Raw genomic sequence first — 23,310 nt, 5'->3', positions numbered from 1 at the left:
AGATTACATATAATACTGGATATAATGCAAATGCTCTGTAAATAGTTATTACACTGTATTGTTCAGGGAATAATGACCAAAAAAAGGTCTGTACATGTTCAGTATGGATGTAATTTTTTTCTGAATATTTTCAATCCACCGCTGGTTGAATCCATGGATGCAGAACCCATGGATACTGAAGAGCTGACTGCATAATTGTTAGTGGAGTAAGCCACAGAATGGTGGTTAGTTCATAATTACTTCACAGCTGCTGTAATTTGTAAAATTCGAACCGTCAGTACTGAATAGATCAAGCCTTACACATGAGTAACTCAGTCAAACCCACAGTGTTGATTCATACTTACCGTGACCAAGTCATCTTAGTTTGCCCAGGACGTCTCTCCTTTTAGCACTGAAAATCCTGTGTCCCAGGAAACGCTTCAATCCTGAGCAAAGTAGGACGGATTGGTCACCAGGTACTACCACACAAGAAAGATGAAAAACAGTCATAACATAGTTGTAAAGAACAAATTTTCATTCTTCACTTACATTTGGTTGCCAATCTATACACTGATTTATTTTAATCAAGTCACATCACAAAAATTAAGTCAATCACAGATTCTCTAGCTAACAAAAAATGTAATAAAAAAAAATCAAGTATTGCATTTTAAAAAGGTTTCCTTGACTTCCAAAAAGGTAAGGGTTGTTGTTAAGTACTTAACTCTGCACACATCTCATTAAATCTTGTTTTTGAATATTTGTTCAAAGTACTTGCCATTCTTGCTAGTGAATAATTTTTAAGAACAACAATCTTTCAGTGACTTAACTCTATAATCGCTTTATTAGTATTTACAAGACAAAAGGAAGCTACGTAGAAATGGAAAAATACATAGAGAAGGGAAGCAATATAGAAATATTTTTGGGGTAGAGAAAAAGAAACACTCCAGTCTTGTCATGTCACTGTCTGTTTAAGGGAAACTTAAGAATGGACCATTTTTATAGTTTGGAAAACTTGGGAGTAATTGTGAGTTTATTTGGGTCTTTCTAAATTCAGTTTAACAGTTTTTATTTTTTGCAATTTCAAAAGCTCAATTTTAAAATGAAAAGACACTTCGAGAAGAGTGGAGTGGGGTATTTATGTGGAATTGTAAAAAGTGAAAAAAAATAGATCCTGCTATTCATTAGTTTGTGTGTGACTCTACAGAGATTTTTGGGAGGGTTTCACCAACCTTTAAAACTTTTTTGTTCTTTTGTAGTTTTTTTGTGTGTGTCATTGTTGATTTAATTTTTTTCTTTTTTGTTAAAATTTAACAAAATTAAGTCAGTACCTAGCTATACAACGTTTTTAAACAAATTCTTGCAATTCTCCGATTTTTAAGGCCAATGCTGCTTACCTTGGAAATGATGTCAATCTGTAGCTGAGTGTTCCACGATTTATTATGCTGAGTGGCCTCTCATTGAGATACCTTATCCCCTGTCCATTATGTGTTAGTGGAACAGTAAAAATTAGTACCTCAATTCTCATTTGGATTAGGGTGGGGTGGGGGAAGAGGGTATTTTAAGCTTTGACATTTGGTCAATGGTTATTTAATATATCACTTGCAATGAGTCATTTTAATGTCTGTTTCTCAACTAATAACTGTTAATCACATCATAGAACCCCAAAGCTGGGTATTTTTGAGAACTGTTCTATTTTTGCTGCCACCTGAACGTCTTCAACAGTTAGGGGGATTTGGGTTACTGTTGGTTTGGGGGAGGTTGATTTTGTTTTTTGTTTTGTTTTGTTTAAGTTTTCTTGTTCAATCTTTGCTCGAACCCAAGAACTTAGGCTGCTAGGTTAGAACTCCTGTCTGCTTTCCTGAGCCTTGTTGCTAGTCTTTATGTTATTCTGGTTTGTTCCTTCTTACCCTGCTAACTTCTAGCTGGACTGAAGGGTAAGTGCTCCCCTATAGCTAGCACAGCTCAGATAATCAGATTAGATTATCTGACACCTGCAATGTGCTTCCCTCCCCCTTAAATCTTCCTCATGTCTAGAATTTGTAGTACAACTTTTCATGTTATTTTCCTGACCTTAGGTTTGAAATGTAAGCTTCCATACTGAAACTAGGATGCATGTGATGTGTGCATAATTGCCTCCTCTCCTTGGCTTTCATATTGGCATCAAATGATCCTCTGAGTAAAGCCAACCATTAACGTCTAATTTTTTTTCATTCCAAGAATATTAATTAACATCACAACAAAATGGCAAATAATGCCTTTGTTTCATGTAATTCACAGCTACCTGACTGCTTAATGCCTGAAAACAGATCATTTTGCACTCTGATAATGTGCTGTTGTTGTTGTTGTTGTTTTTCCTTTCCCATTCCAAAGATTCGAATGGTCAGAGTACCAATGGTGTGGTAACCATGGCTACCTTAAAAAATAAGTGGGGTAGGAAACCCAGAGTTGTTAACTGAGCAAGACTAGAAGAAATTGCAAAATACAATTAAGAAAGCAAATGTATTATTTGAACACTAAAGAGTTCATTCTACCTGGCTTAAGGGTGTGCTCTAATGTAAGACCCAATAGAGGATTAATTTTGAAAGGATAGCTACAATACATGGAACTAGCACACACAAAAACAGGAAATTAAGGACAAGACTGAATCCATGTCACTCATTTACAAATGCTTTGGATTCACAGTCTTACAATGCCAAGGAGGGTTTTAACCTCTGGTATCAAATGTCATTCTGCTACTCCCCCAAGAACAATGACAACAATAACTTTTTTGACATCATTTGTATTTATATTAATTTTTCTAAAAATACCCATGTAAGAGAAAAAGGAAACATTAAAACTTTAGAAAAATATTTCTCTTAACTATTTGAGTTATTAATAAAAAAGAACACACACTTCCTTAATTTATATAGGAAAAAACTATCAACCAAAAATGTGTTGAGGAAAGACTTGACGTTAGAAGGAGTTAGAAAAATTGGTCAAGAGAGCAGGCAACTATGTATTTGAGTATTCTGAATGCTAATTTAGAAGAACTAGGTCATATCATTTCTCCTGACCATTTAATGATAGTCTTTTCTTCAATTTTTTTTTCGTTTCCTTCTTTAATTTGCTTTTTCCTCCCTTTCTTTCTTTTTTCTTTTATTTTGCATAAATGTACCCCTGGCTAGCAGACAGACGTTTTTCACCACTTCAAGCAGATACTTAATTTAACTTTACTTTTCTTGAATGTCTGATGAGGCATTTTAAAAGGCTTATCATAGAATGTAAACTTAGTGGGAATTTAGGATTTTGCTATACTTTTTTTAAAGAATGAAAGAAAGGATGGATGAATAGTTGACTGAATGAATTCTGTTCTAAACAAGTTTACATGTATTTGCACAACAACGCATTGCTATCCTAGTAGATTTTTAAACAATTGTTTGCCTTAATTCCTTTCTGTAGTTTTATCTCATAAAATTTTGCTATATCTTCTTATATTGTCAACTTGCAGTTGCTACGTTGCAGGAATGCAATATCAAATAATTAATTCAATATTAACATAATTTGTGTGACCCAAAACCATACTGTAAATCATGTCCCTTTTCACTGTAAAAGTAAATCACTTTGTAAAAGAATATGTTCCCACAATCAGGTCTAAAATTTTCCAAACACCATGATTTGATCTAAACAGACCATGTTAAATGAAGGTTTACCTCACTGTTAACTACGTAAGACATATTTAACATATTATTCACTAGTTAATTGAGTATTTTCATGCCATATAGTGAGTTATAGTAAGATTATTAATCAGGTATAGAAAATTTATTTTTGCTCATGTTGGAGTGAGTATAAAAAACATCGAGTACTCTGTAAGTTAATATAACTACAGCAGGAGAAAACTAAAATCATTTATTTATTTTGCTTGAGATCTTTGACAAAATCTCTGTTATGATTTTTACTCAAAGCAATTGTCTGACAAATAATTATAGAAATTAACATTGAAATAAACATCACACACTTATCCTTTTGGGGGTATTGCCACAATAGTTTTAAATTCAAGATTTCTGCATGATGCAATGTGAGCCTTGAGAGCTTCCAAAGAAGCCATCCTCTTTTGGCCATTCATATTACCCCAGTTTAGCTAAAGGGACCACGAAGCAATTAAGTTGTTTCTCAGTTAAGTGGTCCATTTGTGCCTCTGGGCAGCAGGCATGTGAGGACCAGTCTTTTGCTTGCTGTGCAGAGCTCAGGCAGGGCACAACATCCCCTGGTTACTTGACTATTCCAAGGAAAGCTCTTCTAGAAAAATCCATAAACAACCAGCTGCCATCAATCATTGTCATTTCTTTATTTCATGTCTTCTGATGAGGCTGACTACTGTCATTGTTCGTTATTGTCCAAACCATACATTCACTCTTGTACTGTCAAGCAGATATGACAAGCACACATTTTCCGTATAAGAGAAATACAAAGTCACCTTTTAATTTGCAGTTTGGGTTCACAGATGACTTTAGAGTTGCATTAGCTATTCTCTTGCCTCTAGCATCCATCAGGAGTAGCAACAGCCATAACTGTGCTCTAAATTCCAATGTTAAAACAGCTACCTCTAGCTTATTACAAAAGGGATTCATGAGAGAGAAGAGCCTCTTTCAGACAATTTGTTAGTAATATAATCATAATTATTTTCAACAGTGAATTTTTCACTAGCCCAGAAAAATTTCCAAAATGTAATATTACAGAATAAAAAGGTAGATTTGACCTTTTATCTTCAATCCCTAAGCTGTTAGTATAATAGGAAAATTTCAATAAAATAAAAATTTGAAAACTACATTATTCTTCCAGGAAAATTACATTTATTTGCTAGACATTATTGCAAGTCTATCTAAAAATATATATGTTAGAAACAAGATCATATAAGTGTGCTTGATACTGAGATAATAGATCATGAAAAATAGTATATGGTTTTCATTTGTGAGGGAGGAAAAAAGGAAAAGACTATCAAACATGAAATGAACCCAAATATCATGATCAAAGAACAACATAGATGACAGAGTAGTCAATTAGGGACCATACCACTTGAATTTTAATAAAGTAGATTAAATGAGATGAGATTATAAAACCCACATAATAGTATCACTTTAGGAACCAGTGTTTTCCCAACATTCCTTAAATGTCAAGCCAAAATTACTTCCAAGCAAACTTGGGGCAAGGTTTAGACTAGTTTCCGCTTGAAAGTGCACCTGCTCTCCGTAAGTCTGTATGTTCATCAACCTGCATCTATGTCATAGAAACCATTGACAGTGCTTGAAATTTCTTAATGTCAGTACCAATAGCAGCGTTATCCATCCAAGCTTAGTTTGAAGTCAGTCTCCTATGCCCATGTCATAAAGGACTGAAAAATCCTTATGTAATTAAACCCCCGAAGTGAAACAGGTAGCAATGTTTGCAAGGTGTGTTGAATTATGCCCTAGCTGCAGAGCCTATAAAATCATATAGCTCACTCTCAGTACATCAGTACATCTGGAGCCCTTGAAGACCAAGCAGGACTTAGGAACTACTTCCTAAGACTAGGTCTGACAAAGGTAAAGATGATTGAAATTGGTTCTTAAAATGTCAATCGTTGATTTCTAGAAAAATACGGTTAATGAAAAAGAGCATTAGGATGCATCTCCCAAAGCAAGAGATCATCCAAACATCACTGGGGTTTTAAGCGCCACTTTACCCTCCTAATTCCTTTTTGCTTAACCCGATGTTCAAATTCATTTTCATTCTCTTGACACATGCCAAATATTGGCAAAGGAAGTGATCCCAGAATGTCCTGAATTCAGGAATTGACTCTTTCATACTGCTTGCTCTGGGCTGTTTTCCCTCTGCTAATGTCAACATTGGAGTTTTCTTTTTCTTTAATCAACCAATTCCAACTGTTTGTACAGGGAAAAAATGGAGTTGCAAGGAGCATTTTTTTTTTATGTTTGACACTGTGGAAGAACAGACCGGGACAGTGCAAGAATGACTGTATGGTGTTGCTTGGGAAGCGCCCACAAGTTCTTTGAAACAGAATTTGGAACAGCTGGACCACTGCAGTGTTTTATTTTAAAATAGACAACATATGTAATGCATATGGTCCTAGACATGTATGGAGACACAGGCAGACAATCTGAATGGTATCCAAAGACACCTGCACCTAGAATTCTGTTTCCTTCTATAAGATTTTTTTCCCCTAAGAGCACATGTTCCTACTTTTGGATTTGCAAGATACCATCTGAATCCCCATGTGTGTGACTCCTTAATAAAGTCAATGAGAAGTTTACTGGGATGAAGGTGTCAGAGTAAGCCAGTTAATAACCCCTCCTGAGGACCTGGCTCCTCTAAGAGCTGGCAGGGGAAATAACAGATTAGAAACTTGCCGTCACAGAACATGTTATCTACCAAGGGATTCAATTTTATGTATGTGTCTTGACCACAGAGAAATTGGAAAATAACCCAATGAAAACACAGAAACAGGACATAGGAATTGGTTATGCAGGGGCAGAAAAGAAAAATAAAGCAGAGAGATAGAGAAGGACTCCCAGCTTCCTAGAAATGATAAGGTTTAAGAAGCAAAGAAGGAATAGAACATTAGCTATAAATGCAGAGACATCCTTGGCTCACTAACTACTTGAAGCAAACTGGCTTTTCAAACACTAAAGATCCTGTTTGTTTACTCCTAGCTAATGTTTATTGAGCCCTTAATATATGCCAGGGCCCTAGGTACTTTCCAGGTACTTCTTTTCAGATCCTCTCAATAGTCCTCTGAGGGTGGACTTGAATTTAACTTCATTTTACAAATGAGGCCAAGGAGGCCCAGAGGCATTAAGCAACCTGCCTCATATCATATACCTAGTGGTGGCAGAGCTAGTCTCAAATCTAGTGTTTGTGACCTGCCTATGCCCAGCCACTTAACCACTTGCTATGCTAGCTCCCATTAAATAAGCCGTTTCCAATCAATGTAGTATATAAATATTCCATAAAATCAAGAAAGAAAAATATTTGTTAATAGAGTGAGCTTCTGTATTTATTCTGAGAAGATAAACTTATGATTTTAACAAATATGTGCTTAGTGCCTACTCTGTGCCAGGTACTATTCTAGGGCTGGGAATGTGGCACAAACAAAAAATACCGAAACCCCTGCTTGGATGAGCTTAAACATCAGATTTTTTTCATTAGCACCTTGAAACAGCACTCCTGGCTTACTCCTCCTTCTTTTTTTTTTTTTTTTTAATAACATAATAAGCTCAGTAAATATAATAAGCTCAATGAAACTCAAAGATTTTGTGGGAGCCAGCCACCCTTGTAAGCGCTCTTGAGTTGTTGGAACCATTAGAATAATGAGCCCAATTTTGAGTAGATGATAATTTGGGGCAAGTAAAATCCAGAGGCTGCTCGCTTTACTTGCTGGAAATTCCCACTGCATTAAGCTCCATTCCACACATAGTGCGCAAGGGATCTTAAGGATCATTAAATTACAGCCTATAACGGCAGGAAGGGAACTGAAAATTCAGCTCCTCTTACACAGAAGGCAAGTGATGCTCAGAGAGATAAACAATTCAGCCAGCATCCTACAGTTTTTTAAAAACAGAGCTCAACCTAAAATCTAGACCTCCTAGATCCAGTCCTAGGCTCATGCTACAAGTGGATGGAGAGAAAGACGAAAGAAAGGAAGAAGGGAAAAGGAAGTTTTATTTTGACAAGGTTACTTTTTGAAAATGAAAGCAGGCTGATTTTAGGCTTTTCTGTAAGCTTGCTTTAAAACGTTAGTAAAAAATGAAATTGTTCTTTAGACTTCGACTAGAATTAGCACCACAAAGCTGCATTCATTGAGCCATTGTGATGGACTGAGGGGTGGGGAGTGGGTCTGAATCCAGGTCTCCGTAAAGGAGCCAAGTCGCCTTTTCAGATCCATTTCCTGAGTGGCCAGCAAAGTGAAATAGGTCATCAGCAAAGTTTTCAAGAGTTTCAACAAACAAACAAAGAGAAAGAGACTTGAAACATGTGCCATATTTTTTTAACAGCTACAAAAGAGCCCCCTTCTCTCTGAGCTAAATGACCAGTTGTACCATCATAATTGAAGGCAATAAAATAGCCAAGCCAAACTGGCAGAGTAAGGCCCCGGCCGGTTTGTCAGCTTGCAGCCTTTTCTGAGAAACCCGAGAGCAAGAAGCTGCTGCTAGCCAAAATGCCTGATCTATCTGTTAAAATTGGGAGGCGAGGGATGGATGAGGCTTTTTATGAGGATGAAACAGCATGAGCAATTCGTGTGTACCCCATGCTTAGTTTTTCCTGAGTTAAATTGATCTGGGACTGACAGGTTGGAGGTGAGAGGGCAGAGTCTATCAAAGGGGATACAGAAATGTCACCTGGATTGCAGGAGTGTCATTATGCCAGGGGAGACTACAGTTGGAGCAGGTTTAAGACACTTGCCTTGGGCCAGAGGAGTCACACACATGCCCTAGAAGCAGCTAGCTTTCCCAGGAGCAACAACTTCCTGGCCATCCTAAGTCAAAGAAGAAATGTAGTTTGGAGACCAAACAACCGAACTGAAAGAAGCCTCCTAGATGAAGCAGCCAACCTCAAGTTGAAAGCACTTTCCTGAGGATAAATCTGAGGCAGTTAATGCAGCAAGGAGGATTCTCTCAGATTCTCTAATATAATTCCTGCACATGTGATATCCTTTCCAAAAGCTGTGTTTTGTTATTCTAATGGAGCGATTTGGCTGTTAAAATACACATTCTTCAACTTGCCTTCTGGAAACCGTTGCTTCTGCGAGTCTTGGGCATAAACGACACATCTCGTTCAAACAAGGACCACTTGCTGCTTCTATGAAAAATGACAACGTTTTTTTAAAAAAGTCAAACAATAAGGAGGTATAAATCTGACAATACCATGGATTTAGGTTTGAATGATTTATTAATACAGTATCAATAATAATAGGAGAAATCATCATCTGGAAGTGACACTGCTAACCATAACCCGAGCTTACAGCCATACCCCAAGCATGGGAGAGGAAAAAAAAAAAGCTGCCTGGGACTGAGGCCACACATGAAAATGTTATCCAAACTACTCCCAAGTCAGAAATCGATTTTTCCCGTGTCCTGACAGCATTGCTAGTTCCTGGCAGGTCCCCGTATTCCAGTAGAATGTTTCATGCAAAAGGATGAATAAAATCTTTTGCTCGATTTGATAGAAGATTCTTTTTCTCCATAGTCTGCGTATCAGGAGAGTCAGTAAAGATGAGGTGGAGTGAGCCAATTTCTTTAATGGAGAGCACCTTCATTTCTACCTCTTTAGGATTTGCCTGGACACACACGAGTTGAATTCTCTGAGTTATTTTGCCTGTTGAGTATAGTGTATTTTAGTTACACATGTTGAGATTAATTAGTTAGCCCTTAGGAGGTTTTGCCTACAGCCTTCACCCCGTAAGGAAAAGTGTGAATACATTGAGACTATTAATTCACAATAAATGGCAGATCATAGCCCTTGCTGAGTAAATTTGTTTGTCTCTTTCCTAAGCTTTGCTAACTGAGTAAGCACACTATCAGGAAATGTCCTTGATTTTCACAAACTAAATTCCCATTTAACTTAATCTCCAGGTTTCAATGAAAATCGTTTTTTTTATTTTTAATTTTGCAGGGTGGGGACTCAAACCTTTTATGAAACCAAATTGGCAATGGGGATTTGGAAGAAGACGATATAAATATTGTCACTTTGCTGAAAATCAGCATAACCCTTTTTCCAGATAATCCCAATAATTGCAGAGAAATTGCTGTAGACATAACCACTGGAATGGCAGAATCTATTAAAAACCAGCAAAGCTAAATAGGCTATCTTAAGCAAAGATCCGATCTGCTTTCAGTGTTTGGTGAAATGCAGGCGAAGTTACGGTCTTATGCTTAGTTTTTAAAGAACAACATAAATGCACTGGAAATGTGATCATTTGATAAACATGTTGATGCCAATATATTCTTGCCTAAATGCAATAAACTCACCAGTAAGTGATGCAAGTTGACAATGGGACGTAAAAAGAATATCTTGGGGATGTTGGTGGGAGGCAACGGGGAAACAGCTAACGTTCATAATGTCTAGTGAATTCCTGTGTATTTGAAATGTCAAAGAAAATGTGATGTGTTTCTCTAAATTGTGTCTCTCTCTACATGTATAAATGAACAGACGCAGATAGAGCTCAAAAACATGGCATGGATGAATTTATCTCTTCCAACCCCTGTAACTTTGACCACGCTTCCCTCTTTGAGATGGTACAACGCCTTACTTTGGATCACAGACTTAATGATTCCTATTCTTGCCTGGCAAGTATATTCTTTGGTCTACAGCAATTTAAACATAACATTTTTTTCATTTAAATATTTCTCTACCTTTATGTCAGAAGCTCTTTTCTCCATTACAGAATCCCTTTAACAATTATAAATGTGTTCCCGATTTCCTGGGTTGAGATAGTTTTACTTACCAAAGAAACAAGACTGAGCGGGAGGAAGTTATCAGTAGAAACAGATCCAATTCCCCAGTTTCCCTATCTTAGCTTCCCCCTTTTCAGCTGCTACATGAGAAATATTCCCAAGAGGGTAATCGAGTTTGGCACCTGCTTGTGGAGAACTTGTAAAAATTGCCTCAGTAGCTTAGAGTTTAAGATGCCCTTCCCTCCCCATCCCAGATCTGGTAATCCTATCTCATTACATGAATGTATTCTCTTTGTGTATTTTCTTAAAGGTTAAAATGATTTGTAAATAAACTTTATTTTTCATAAGCTAAATTGATTTGGGTTTGTTTGTTTGTTTGGATGGCTTTTTTTTTTCTTCACAATATTTACAGCATTTTTTCACCCTTTCAGGGAATTTTTTATGGTGCTTTAGTTATTTGGAAATTCAGCTATCTATCCAGCAGGAGTATCAATATTTCCTGAAATCCTATTTTAAAGCTAGATTTAAATGATTTAAATTCAAGGGAGTGCTATTATATCTTTACTGGATTTCTGAAGATACATTTTTGGCTTTAAACTATCAAATTCAAACGCCTAAAAAAAGACCCAATTTACTTCTTCCTCAAGCCATAAATTGTTATTTCATTTCTTAAAAGTAAATGCTATTAATCCCACTTTATAGATAGGAAAGATGAGGGAAAATGATGAAATGTCTTTATATAGAGGAAAATTCTCATCCCTGATTCTAAACACTAAAGTTGAGAAAAATATCTCTATGTAATATTTATACTATATAATAACTAGGGTTAACATATTATTGATACTAATATGTATAATGACAATCTTTCTTTTTTCTAATTTTTATTTTAAATTTCTTTTTTTGTACCAAAAGCCAAGATATAAAAAATTGTAGATAAAATAGTCTTAAAAACAGAAACAGAATTATGTGGAATAATTTATTAATCTGTATCTCATGAAAGATTCATTGATTATCTCAGGTTTAGAATTCCTTCATCAAAAGGATCTGAACTTTGCCAAATTGGAAAGGAACACATCACTTTGACTTAAAAAAAAAAAAAAAGAGAAAAAGAAAAAGAAAAAAGCTTACCTTGCATTGCAAGGCAATTTTTCTCAAATGTGTTTTGTACAATTATGTGATTGTTCACATAATTATAAATGGCATTCATTAAACTTGTAAGAATATGCCTCTGAACTTAAATCATTCCCTTTTATATATAATTACTATTCCCTTAAGGAATTTTTTTGAGGTATATTATTTTCAAGACTTTTTCACATTATCATTTTTTAAAACAATTTTCTTTGTTTTGAGATTCACTGTGAAGGAGAGTTTATAAATGCTCTCTAAAAAAATTAAACCAGAAATGAAATATTAAAACTTGCTTTCCATTAATTACTTATAGGCTTAAAATTATGGTCCAGAATCTAAAATTAATTATGAATAGCATAAAATAGCTTCCTTCCCCATTTGTATACCTGTATATATTAGTCATTATTCCAAAATTTCAGAAAATAACAGAAATTAAAAAGGACCTTATCTCCTGCCTCTGTATATTCCATTTTCTCATTATTACAATCTTTTTTTCAGTTAGTTTTGGAGACCGACCAGCAGGGATACATAAATTTTTCTGTGTCTTCGACTGAGTTCCTAATTGATATTTCTTCAACTCTTTTCAAAGCAGCTATTTTGGCATCTACAAAAGACTTGGTGTCATCTGAGTCGTAGAAAATATATTTTAATCTTTCACAGCAGTGTTGTTTCTAAGATTTAGCATTTGGGGTAGCAGATGGAGTGGCAAAGAAGTTGCCTATAGGGGCAGCCCACTGCCTCGACTACTCTCCGCCCTCTGCAGTAACTTATAATTTGAAATAGGAAAGATGCCGTCTTTCGTTGGATGCATCACTGAGCTGCATGTTGTCAATTGAAGATTCCCAGATCCCTAATACAAGATTAGAGTGTTGCAAAGGCCTCTCTCGCTGTACTTCTGTGGCCTCTACCTGCCCCCAAGTCACTTTCTCTTTTTGCCTTTTCTCTCCCAAGATGGAGCAATATTCAAAAGATGACTCAGAGAAGACCCTCAAAGTAAAATTAAGTTTATATTTAAAATAGCCCCAAATTTCCAGCTTAGAAAGTATCACCTAAATTGGTTTATTTCTTGCTTTGAACAGACACTGAAACCAGAAAACACAATTTTATTTCAGGCTCTGCTTAAGGGTGACCTTGAGTGGCAACTCACTTGGCCTTTCTGAGCACCTGTTTTCTTAAGTGCATAATGGGGCTAGCAATTTCCATCCCATCATGCCACCAAACCTGCTCTAATTTGGAGATCTGAATTCCCATTGTCTTGTATAGCAGAGTTTGGACTGGTCCCATAGCAAGCAAATAAATAATAAGAATACAAACAATTACCAGAAGAGAAAATAAAACTCTAAACCAGGACACAAGAAGTTCCTCTCAGTTTAATGGAATTACATCTGATTCACAACTTGAAAACTAAGCCATGCTGTTCTCTTTGGAGAGTTGCGTTATTACCTTCATTTAAAAAATTTAAAAAACACTCTTTCCAAAGTGAAAGGATTTATGAAGTCCTGGCATGTATGTAGATCAACCCTAAAATTTCTTCATGCTCTAGAGTAGAGAAAACAAGAAGACTTGGAATATGACAGAGCTGGATTTGAGTCCTGCCTCTGTTTTGTATTATCTGTGTGAGTCACTTAACGACCAGGATTTCCATTTTCTTGTCTTTAAAATAAACCTTCTCTGTCTACCTTACAGAGTTGCTATAGGGCTCAACTGAAAGTTCTCTGTTAAGTGTAAAGCTCTATATCAATGAAGAGCATTAATGTTATGATTTCCTCTTATCAGTAACCACGACTTTGCCACATCCCCACCCCAATACTCCTTTAACCTGTATGGTTCCGTGTTCAAGCAGTAGGTGAGACCCTGTTTCTGGAACCAAGCTGTCTGCTAATCCCCCTCCATCACTCACTAGAAAATTTTATGCCCTTCTTGAACTCAATCTTTCCATCTTTATAACAGGGATAACAGAATGTACCTCATAGGTTCCACTGTGAGGACTAAACCGCAATATGCTGTGCACAGTGGCTGGCACATAATAGGCAATCAAGGAGTGTTAGCTCTGGCTATTTTTCAGTCCCCTTCTCTAGCCACTCCCAACTCTAGCAGCTCTCCAGAAAACAACCTGTATTTAAAAGAAAGTCTCTCCTTTATTCTTTATATAGGGCTGGTTCAGTCCTGGCCAGGTGTTTGTACTAGACGAGTATTGCGCCCGAAATGGAGTCCGGGGGTGTCACCGACATCTCTGCTACCTCAGAGACTTGCTTGAACGGGCAGAAAATGGCGCCATGATCGACCCCACCCTTCTTCACTACAGCTTTGCCTTCTGTGCATCCCATGTCCATGGGAACAGGTAAGTGTGTGTTCGTGTGTCTAGAGGTGATCCTTAAGAAATGGCACTGGCAATGGTTTATGGCTAGTCTTGCTTTTAGGATCTGCCTGTCTTCATTCCTTCGGTGGTATGTGCACACGTACACACACACACACACACACACAAAGGGCACTAACTTTCTTCTCCTTTCAAGAAACTTAAAATAAATGGCAAGCAGGGCTTCTAGGGCAAGCTCGGAAGTTAGGCCAATCTAGATTCAAATCATAGTTCTTCCATTTACTAGCAATAACCCTGGTTGGTAATTAAGCCCTTTGTGCCACGGTTTTCTCGTCTGTAAAATGGGATGATTGTATACCCCTGGGGTTGTTGAGAGAATGCAAGTACCTATAAAGGGCTCAACATAGTGCCTGAAACATGGCAAAAACAATAAATATTTGCCTTTGTTTTTGTTATTTATTTCATAATTGCTTAATGATTACTTCCTTAGTGTCAGTCACTCTGGTACACATTTAGTATGTGTGGTGAGTAAAAGCCAGACATCAAACAAGGGCAGAGTTACATTCAGATTGATGCTCTGACTCTGAGGAAAGGGAATAAAATTCCATGACAAAATTTAATAAAGAAACATGACTCAGATGGAATGGCAAGATGGCAAGGAGGACCTCCCTGAGGAAGTGATGCTGGAGCTGAGAACTAAAGCGTGTGTAGGAGTTGAGTGGTTCCAGGCAAAAGGAACAGCATGTACAAATGTCCTGCAGAAGGAGGAAGCCAAGTACATTTCCAGAGCTGAAGCAAGCTAGGTGAAGCTGGAAGGCAAAGATGATGATAACACTTTTAATTTAACCGTAGAGCCTGGAAGAACTTTTGAGATCACAGTCTAATCAACCCCCTCATTTTGTAGGTTTTATATACAAGCCCAGAACGTCAAGTCTCCTGACTCTGTACTAAGTACTCTCTTTCTTTAGACCTTGCCCAGCTCCTGGAGGAAAAGATCCATGTTCTGAATAATGCAAAGCAGCAAATAATTTAAGAACATTGCCATTTGGCTCTGGAGACATGGAATAAATTTCCACACTGCCACAGCCAGTTTACTATCTCAATGTATGTAGCCTTGCATTGGTATAAAGACAAGCCTATATTATCCCAAAGCTCCCCAACCAACAGCCAGTGAAGCCACACCCAGGAAACACTAGGTGGCTTCAGAAACCCAGCCTCAGATGCAAAAGTCGCTGCTCTGGAGAAATCCACATGTGGGAGAATCCAGAATTGACTACATTTATTTTAAATCAGAACTGTGTCAGTCGTCTTCATCTTTGCAAGCTATACAACTAAAATCTCTGTAGGATTTTTTCTGTGCTTTTCCTCCTTCTAGCACTGATGTATTTTTACGAAATGCAACTTCAACATTTAGAGCTAGATAACAATAGCATCATAGGTTTGAATATTTAACAGGCAACAAGGTTATCATCACCTCCCATTGTTATGAGGTTTGCTAGCCCAGCACGTGACCTTTTATTTGCATAAAAGATACTCATGAAAACTCTGATACCTGGGGGGTATCTGTGCATAATTCTGCTTTTTATAAATATGTACACTTTGATGACTATCTGTTACAGCCTCTTGGACTGAATTTTTTAAAGAGAGAGAGAGAGAGAAGTTGCATTATATTCTCTGGGTTGTCACACTGTATTCTACATATGTTACTGAATAAGAAAGTGTTATAAAATAATGAAGTGTTTTTGTAAACTCCCTGGTAAACATCATCATGAATTATGATACACATTGTCTGGATTTCATATTGTAAGACTGCCACTTGATTCACAGTTAGGTTTATACATCTTGTCATGGAAACAGTTTTGGATTTCTTATTTTCTTTTCAGTTCTGATTTTCCTTATGCAAGTTTGCATCTTTTTTTCTTATTATTTTAGTTTGAATGCATTTGCGCCTGCTTTTTCATGCACCCTTCTTTTTCTTTCTTTTGTTTGTGCATGTGCGTGTGCTCTTGATTCTCCTATGGCTGGCCACACTCTGTGCATGCCTCATGCGACCACCCCCTCTCCAAAGTCAACAAATGCATGTGTACCTTAGTGGGCTGCCACCAAATACAGACCCTGAAGGGAGCAAAACTCCCTCCCCACCTGAACCAGAGGCTAAAAAAGATACCAAAAAGGAATCCAAAAAAAGAAAAGATTCCAAAACCCAGGCAAATCAAGAGCTGAAAAGGTAAGAAGTTATGTGTGTATTGGCTTGTGTTTGTAATATCTTTACCCTTTCCCCAAGCCTCCATCCATGCCATCACTTCCACTTTTGCAAGCTTTGAGTATTCCTAAAGTCTCTCTTTAAGCATTTTCAAAGGTGCAATTTAAAAAAAAAAAAATTCTAGCAATGGGCAAAAATACCGTGTATTGGGACTAAATTTGAGTCAGGTGTTCAGTGACTTTTAAAACGTGTTCATATTGAAAAGACTAATTGAGCAATATGTAAACAGAATTGTGAGTCAGATTGCTTTTTTAGTGGCATCTAGTTAGGGGCCTGGTACCTTACCAAGTCATTCATAATAAGCAACCCATGCTTTATAATTTTGAAATTATGCTTAAGGAGCAAATAAAATAGATTGGCATAAGATAGGCCTATGCATTTATAGTAGTGCCATCATTTTCAGCAAATACCTATTAGTTCTACATTCATCTCATAAAAAGAAATTCATCTCAAATAATGATTTATAATAATGGCATAAGATAAATTCTATTACCAAATTAATGCTTCTTAGTAGAATCACTTATATACTGAGGTCACCTTTAAGGCACTTTGAACTTCTAAAATTTTGTTTATCCTGTCCTGTTTCCTATGTCCTTTCTTTGCGGGTTTATAAATTGGCAAATTGGTGAACTTTTTCCCTTTTAAACTAGGTTTACTAATTATTTCCAGTTTTATTCTGTGCCCTTCTTCACCTTTTATACCGTCACCCAAAATTAACACTGACATTTTAAAGTTTTTTGTTTGGTTTTAGAACTGATGACTCTGATCCTGGCATTGCCAAGCTACCCAAAATTCTCAAGCGTGTATGCTGTATACTTCATCATTATAAATTTATTCACTGAATATTTCTAAGTCCTGAAATGTATACAGTTCACTTGTAGACAGGCCAAATGAAAATGCAAACTTTTGCTTTCTAGAGAATGTGGCAGGCTGTCAATCAGTATATGCGGGTCCAATAGGGAAGGTCAAAGAAAACCCTGATTCCATGTGGCCATCCATCTCCTTCACCGCAATATGTAAGGATAGAGGTGAAATGCAATTTCTGTTTGTGTTTCACTGTAAAAGTTAGATCGCAAGGCAACAGTAACTTGCAATTAGGAAGAAAGTGCATGCAGAATGTTGTAGGTGCCTGAAGGTGAGGTCTGACAGAATGACAAGGCTTCGGAGAGGAAGCCTTCCTGGCTGCTGTCCAAGATGCTGCTTTTGGAAGGCTCAACATCCAAGTGGAGCAGAGAACAAATGGCCAGTGTTGAAAGGCACACTTGCTTGAACCTGATCTATTTCTTAGGCCACGAAAAACTAACTAAAGGGATCTTGACTGGTCCTATTGAGGCTTATGTGTGTGTTTCAGAATCTTCGTTTGCATTGCATTTTTTTAATAAAGAAGAAATCATAATATTAAGTAGCAATTGTGTAACATTCTACAGTTTACAAAGTACTTTTTTGTTTTTGTTTTTTTGAGATAAAGTCTCGCTCTTGTGCCCCATGCTGGAGTGCAATGGCATGATCTCAGCTCACTGCAACCTCCACGTCATGAGCTCAAGCGATTCTCCTGCCTCAGCCTCATGAGTAGCTGGGATTACAGGCGACTGCCACCACGCCCCGCTAATTTTTTTGTATTTTTAGTAGAGACAGGGTTTCACCATGTTGGCCAGGCTGGTCTCGAACTCCTGACCTCAGGTAATCTGCCCGACTCAGCCTCCTAAAGTGCTGGGATTACAGGCATGAGCCACCGCACCCAGCCACAAAGTGCTTCCAAACATTTGCTATAAAATATTCAGATTAGCTATTTTTATGTTCATTTTGCAGATGATAAAGTCAAACATCTGTAAATTTAAGTAGCAAACCTAGATGTTCTAAGTCCAAAGCTCTTTCCTTTTGCACTACATCAGGACTGTACTTATATGCTGAAGACCTGAATGTTAGAACCTATTCTGCATAAATCTAGGAGTATCAGATCCCGTTTCTGTGCCTCAGTTTTCTCATTTCTGTAAAATGAGCAGACTGAATCATAGTATCTGTAATATCCCTTTAACATCTAAAATTATCTTCTATGGATTACAATAACAAGTGAAATAGTCCATCGTCAGGTTTCATAAATAAAAATGTTTTCGAAGGCGCAATTTAAATAATCATAAATAAAGTTTAATTAAAATAAGGATAATCACTACCATTTAATAATTACTTGCTATATTCCAGGCACTAAGTGAAGTGCTGTTGATATATGTTATCTCATTTTATCCTTATTACATTCATATGAGATAAATATCATTATTACCCTCACCCAATAGATGAGTGCTTGAGGCTCACATAAATTCAGTCACTTGCCTGAAACTCATAACAAATAACTGTCTGAGCCTGATTCAAACATGGATATTCTGACTTTGGTGCTTGCATTTGTAACCACTCTACCTTCCTACCTGTCCAAGATTAGCACTTGTATATGGTGTGAGATGGCAAACCTGGCCGTTTGATATTTGTTTCAACATTTCCAGGTGAGATGCTACAGCAGTCATCTGAATTAAAGAGAAGCCTGAAGATGGCCAAAACTAATATGGCCTACCTGGAGATTTTAGCTTTGTGGGGAAAACCAGAATTTATCTGGAGTTTTATACCACCTAAGGGGAGAGTCTCCTATGAACACTAATTAATTGCCTTTGGGATTGGGGAAACCACATTCCAAACCTTTCACCAGCATGACCAGCATTTGGATGTGGAGATGTTATCTATTCTTTGTTCCAGATTTAAAAGCAATTCATGACTCATGAAAGCAATGGCCCTTTAACTGCCTTTAACTGAATAGAGCCCATTTCCACTGAGATCTCACAACCAGATTCGGATTAGGTAAAAAGATGTTTTTTACCTATTATTAACTCAGCATTTCCACCGGCAGAGGCAGAACCTTGCCCTGCTGCAGCTGGAAATCATTAATGACCACTGACGTGGCAGTGACCAAGTTTCTCCCAACTGCTCTGGAAACTTGTGCACCATCTCCATGAAAAACTATGCTCTGTGAATCACAGTTACTGTAGTCAAGTGTAGACACATCTGGTCAATCAGGAAGATGTTTGCTGTTCATAATTTCAAACACTGGGATGTATGGAACCATCCACATGTTTGGCATTTTTAGAATTACTGGGGGTAATCCCCACTCCCCCACCCCCCACCCCCAGCACACACAGAACATTTGGTAATATCTGGAGATATTTTTGATTGCCACAGCTGGGGTGGAGTGGTGCCATTTTTGTCTAGTAAGTAGAGGCTAGGGATATTATTAAACATCCTATAATACACAGGAGAGCCTCCTGAAAACAAAGCCAAAAATGTTAATAGTGCCAAGGTCAAGAAACCCTGTTTTAAACCAAACTCCCTGGTGATGAGCTGCATTTTTCCTTTACATGGATTTGTTGTTTCTTTTACACAAGACTTACCCTATGTCTAAAAGCCTAACAGGTACCACCACCGATTTTCAATTTGTACAGTGGTTCTCACACTTCATTGTGCACATAAATCATGTGGGGATTTTATAAAATGCAGAGTACTAGGTGGCATCCTCAAATAATTTCATTTGACAAGTCTTAAATGGAGCTGGGAATCTGCACTTTTACTAAGCACCCCTCTCAACCATGAATCTAAAGCATTTGGTCTTTAGATCATACATATTTAGGATTTTGGTTGTCAAACTAGGCTGCCCACTAGAATCACTTGGAGAGGGTAAAAATGCTAATGCCTGGGCTCCACCTGCAGAGATTCTAATTAATCTGGAATGTGGCCCAAACTTCATGAGTTAAAAATCTCAAGTGATTTAAATATATAGCAAAGTTCAAGACCCACTGATTGAGGGAACATTAGTTTGAACTAACTTTTTAAAACTGAACCCATTTTCTGAAAAGAGAGACAGGAGAAAAAGGAAAATGTGAGTATGTTCAGCTGGTTGCATTTGGCGATCATAAAATCCACAGATGTAAATTGCTATATCTTCTAATTTTTAAATCAGCTTCTAAGGTTGCAGTACTTAATTCTCACCATAATATTTTTAGTATTCTTTCTAGATGACATTTAGATTAGCATCACTTTGGTCACTATCCCACAGTGACAAGGCAATCAAACAGCTCTGATGATTGCAAGTTGCGTCAATGTTCCTTGGATCCCTTTATTATTGGGATTGGAAATTTTTCTCATTTACATTATTATTTAACATTTCTTGAATGCCAGTGCTGCTCTTCACATATGGCCTGTGTAGAAAGTACATTGTATCAGCAATTAACAAATCTATAATGCCAACCGCCCCAATCCAAAGTAAGCTGCATAGATTAATGAGTAAAGCAGATGTAAGAGGGTATGAATCTTAAAAATCTCTGAAAGTGTGCTCTAAAGATTTCTTTTGGGCGATGTATTTGGAGCCAAGGTGCTGCCCATGTTCAGAGACCATGTGATCCCTTGTAGATTAAGATTTGAGTAACCAAACAATCAAATGGAACTCACTTTTCTCCTGTTACTCTGCCAGGATTCCTAAGTAAGTGGTTTCATCTTCCCAGTTGCCCAAGATAGAACCTCAAGAGCCACCCTTGACTTCTCTTTCTCCCCAGTGTGTCACAACAATTCAATTTCTATATCCTGACAACGCCCTTAAGTATCTCTCAAGTCCACCATTTCTCCCTCTCTTCAATGCCACTACCATAGTTTAGGTCTCTATCTTCTCTCCTCTGGACCACAATGATTGCCCTATTGACTGTGCCCTTGCCTCCAATGTTGGGTGGCCGTTTCAATCCATGTCACATAATGGTTCCTTTTATTTCTTTTTGGTGAATGCCTTCCTAGCAGTAAATGAGTAACACATTTTTTTCTTTCACTCTAACTCCCTCCTCTCTCTTTCTCATACCCGTGCATACACAGACACACAGACACACACACATACACACACACACACACACACACACATAATGACATTATGTCTGGTGCTTCTCAACCCTTTTTCCCACAAAGATAAAGAGCAAAAACTGTGTAGTGGGGATAGCTGTGTTTTACTAACCTCTGCATGTAGCACTTTATATAGCAGGCAGGCACTGATGCGGTATAAAAAACACCTCCACATTCTTGGTCTCATGTTACACACTGAACACAAAGATTATTGCACTTGTGAACATGAGCATGTTGCTGGCTGGCCTTCCAATTCTGAGCAAGTACAGGCCGTGCACATGGCTGAGTCATGCTCTCTAAATTCTAAGGAGCCAGCTTTACTTAATAGGAAGTACTTGGAAGAGAAAGTGGGAAAAATTTTCAAACAAATTTTAAGTATCAGTAGGCATCCCAGATGTCCAAGGAGAAATTCACTTTGGAACTTGTTTCCTTTTAACCCACGTGACTCTCTTTCTGACTTTCCCCATGAGAACAGCAGATTTTCCCATCGAGACATGAAATCTTGTGAAATATGCTAAATTACCTATTCCATTGGTGCAATCTTTCTGGCCCATAGCAAACCATCAGATAATGTGTTTTTCCTCTTAAAATTCCAACAATGTGTCTTTATCCCATAGTCATTGAATTAACTGGTACAAAAACATATTTTCAGATGTTACACTCCTTTTAGAGTGGATGTGATATCAAAAAGCCACACATACTACTGGTCTGACCACTCAGAATTTTGTATATGGTGTCTTCAGAAAGGAATCTAAAGATTAGTTGTCTATATTTGTCTAGAAATAAAGAAACACATCTCTTATTCCTCAAAGGGAAAAATCTATGCAGTGCCAATTTTTAAAATTGGTCCTCTTGGGGGTAAAATGCATGCTTTCCTGCATTTTATACAATTTCTCTAATCATCTGATGTGTTCTTGCTTCATTCAGTACCTGGACTGAGCCTGAGCCACTTTGACTAATGTCCTTGTGCCCATAGCATCCATATTCTTTGTGACTGTTCAGTAGAGAGAGACTTCTGCACGACTTTCATCCTTTAATAGAGTTAATGACACCTTCTGATACTGTTAGGTTATAACCACATATTTAGGAGAACTGTAAATAAGTCAAGACAGTCCTCACTGGTGTATTTTTGCCCCTTCCAAGCCTTGTTTGGAGATTAATTATTAGCCCCAAGAAGCTACAATGCACACTTGTAATATTGTAGAAACTGCTTATTGTTGCTTCCTATCTTATTCTTTGTGATACAAACACTTTGATATATTTGTTTTAGCAGCGTGTCTGAGCCCCAGGGCATCAGGGCATAATTAGAAAAGGGCATGGGCTGGAAGGAAAGGAGAGGAAGGGGTGAGGCTGGCTTTCATAATGAAGCAGTAACTATGAGATGTGAGGGCCCTAATTATAATTTATAATTAACATAGGATTGTACAAACCATATAGATGAGCAAGCAGGGATATCTCCTTTTGAGAAGATAATGCTTTGGTGCTATCTTGAATTTGTGGTTATTAATCACTTGAGAGAGACAAAGGAACACTTTCCATGCAAGGATTAAATTCAAAGGTATCATTCTAAGACTAGAAGTAATAAAGAGTTAGTTTCTGGGAGAACTCTTTTTCTTTTTAAGTCAGTGGTTAAGAGAGGATGTTTGGTCTAAATGTCCTATTTAGGGAGCACTGCAAAGAACATCTACTAAGATATTCTGTCCCTCTCTGGCCCTTTAAGCTCTCGTGTTTCTGGGCTGGAACAATTTCGTAGCAAGTAGGATTCAGTTATCATGCTTGTTTAAGGACATTTTCATGGATCCATAATGCGGTCTGCAGGCATGCATCCATTTGGAGAGAGAGAATATATCATGTTTACGGTGCCTGCACCAGCATATGTGGACATTTGCATTTGGAGATGAAAGTATATTCCCTCTTCAGCTGGAGTTTTACCCCTTGTTGGTAGTGACTGGAGCCTGAAAGCTGGTTGTATGCGGAGCAGTGGACCAGACACTGTTTCCTCTTCTGTGGAATTCATACATTTCTTTTTACACCTGGATTCTGCCCTTAATCACCAAATAGATGCAATATCAGAACATATAGATCATTGTAAGCTTTGAATTAATTTAGCATTCTGACCCTCTTGAAGAGACATCTTACCTTTCAAAAGAAGGTTTTTGTGGCCCAGCTTTTAACATAATATGGAGAACCATTCTAGAAAGATAATGAACTGCTAAAAGTCTGTGTGCTCACCTGGGTGTGTAGTGACAATTTAACAACACTAAAGAGGTAAAATC

The 23,310-nt window shown here is 37.5% G+C and overlaps 1 protein-coding gene across 14 annotated transcripts in view; it reads left to right on the top strand.

Annotated features, from left to right (window-relative positions):
* CADPS (calcium dependent secretion activator) overlaps positions 1–23,310 on the top strand; it is a 475,048-nt gene that overhangs the window by 325,426 nt on the left and 126,312 nt on the right. For all 14 annotated transcript variants that reach the window (XM_034956809.3, XM_034956818.3, XM_055110096.2 and 11 more), the window contains exons 12-13: positions 10,162–10,298; positions 13,688–13,875. In XM_034956809.3, coding sequence (XP_034812700.1) covers positions 10,162–10,298; positions 13,688–13,875 — 325 coding nt within the window. The remainder of the gene's footprint in view (positions 1–10,161; positions 10,299–13,687; positions 13,876–23,310) is intronic.

Source organism: Pan paniscus, chromosome 2, assembly GCF_029289425.2.
Source record: "Pan paniscus chromosome 2, NHGRI_mPanPan1-v2.0_pri, whole genome shotgun sequence".
Classification (NCBI taxonomy): Eukaryota; Metazoa; Chordata; class Mammalia; order Primates; family Hominidae; genus Pan; species Pan paniscus.
Note: the sequence above shows the minus strand (reverse complement) of the source record. Positions and strands in the feature narration are given on the sequence as shown.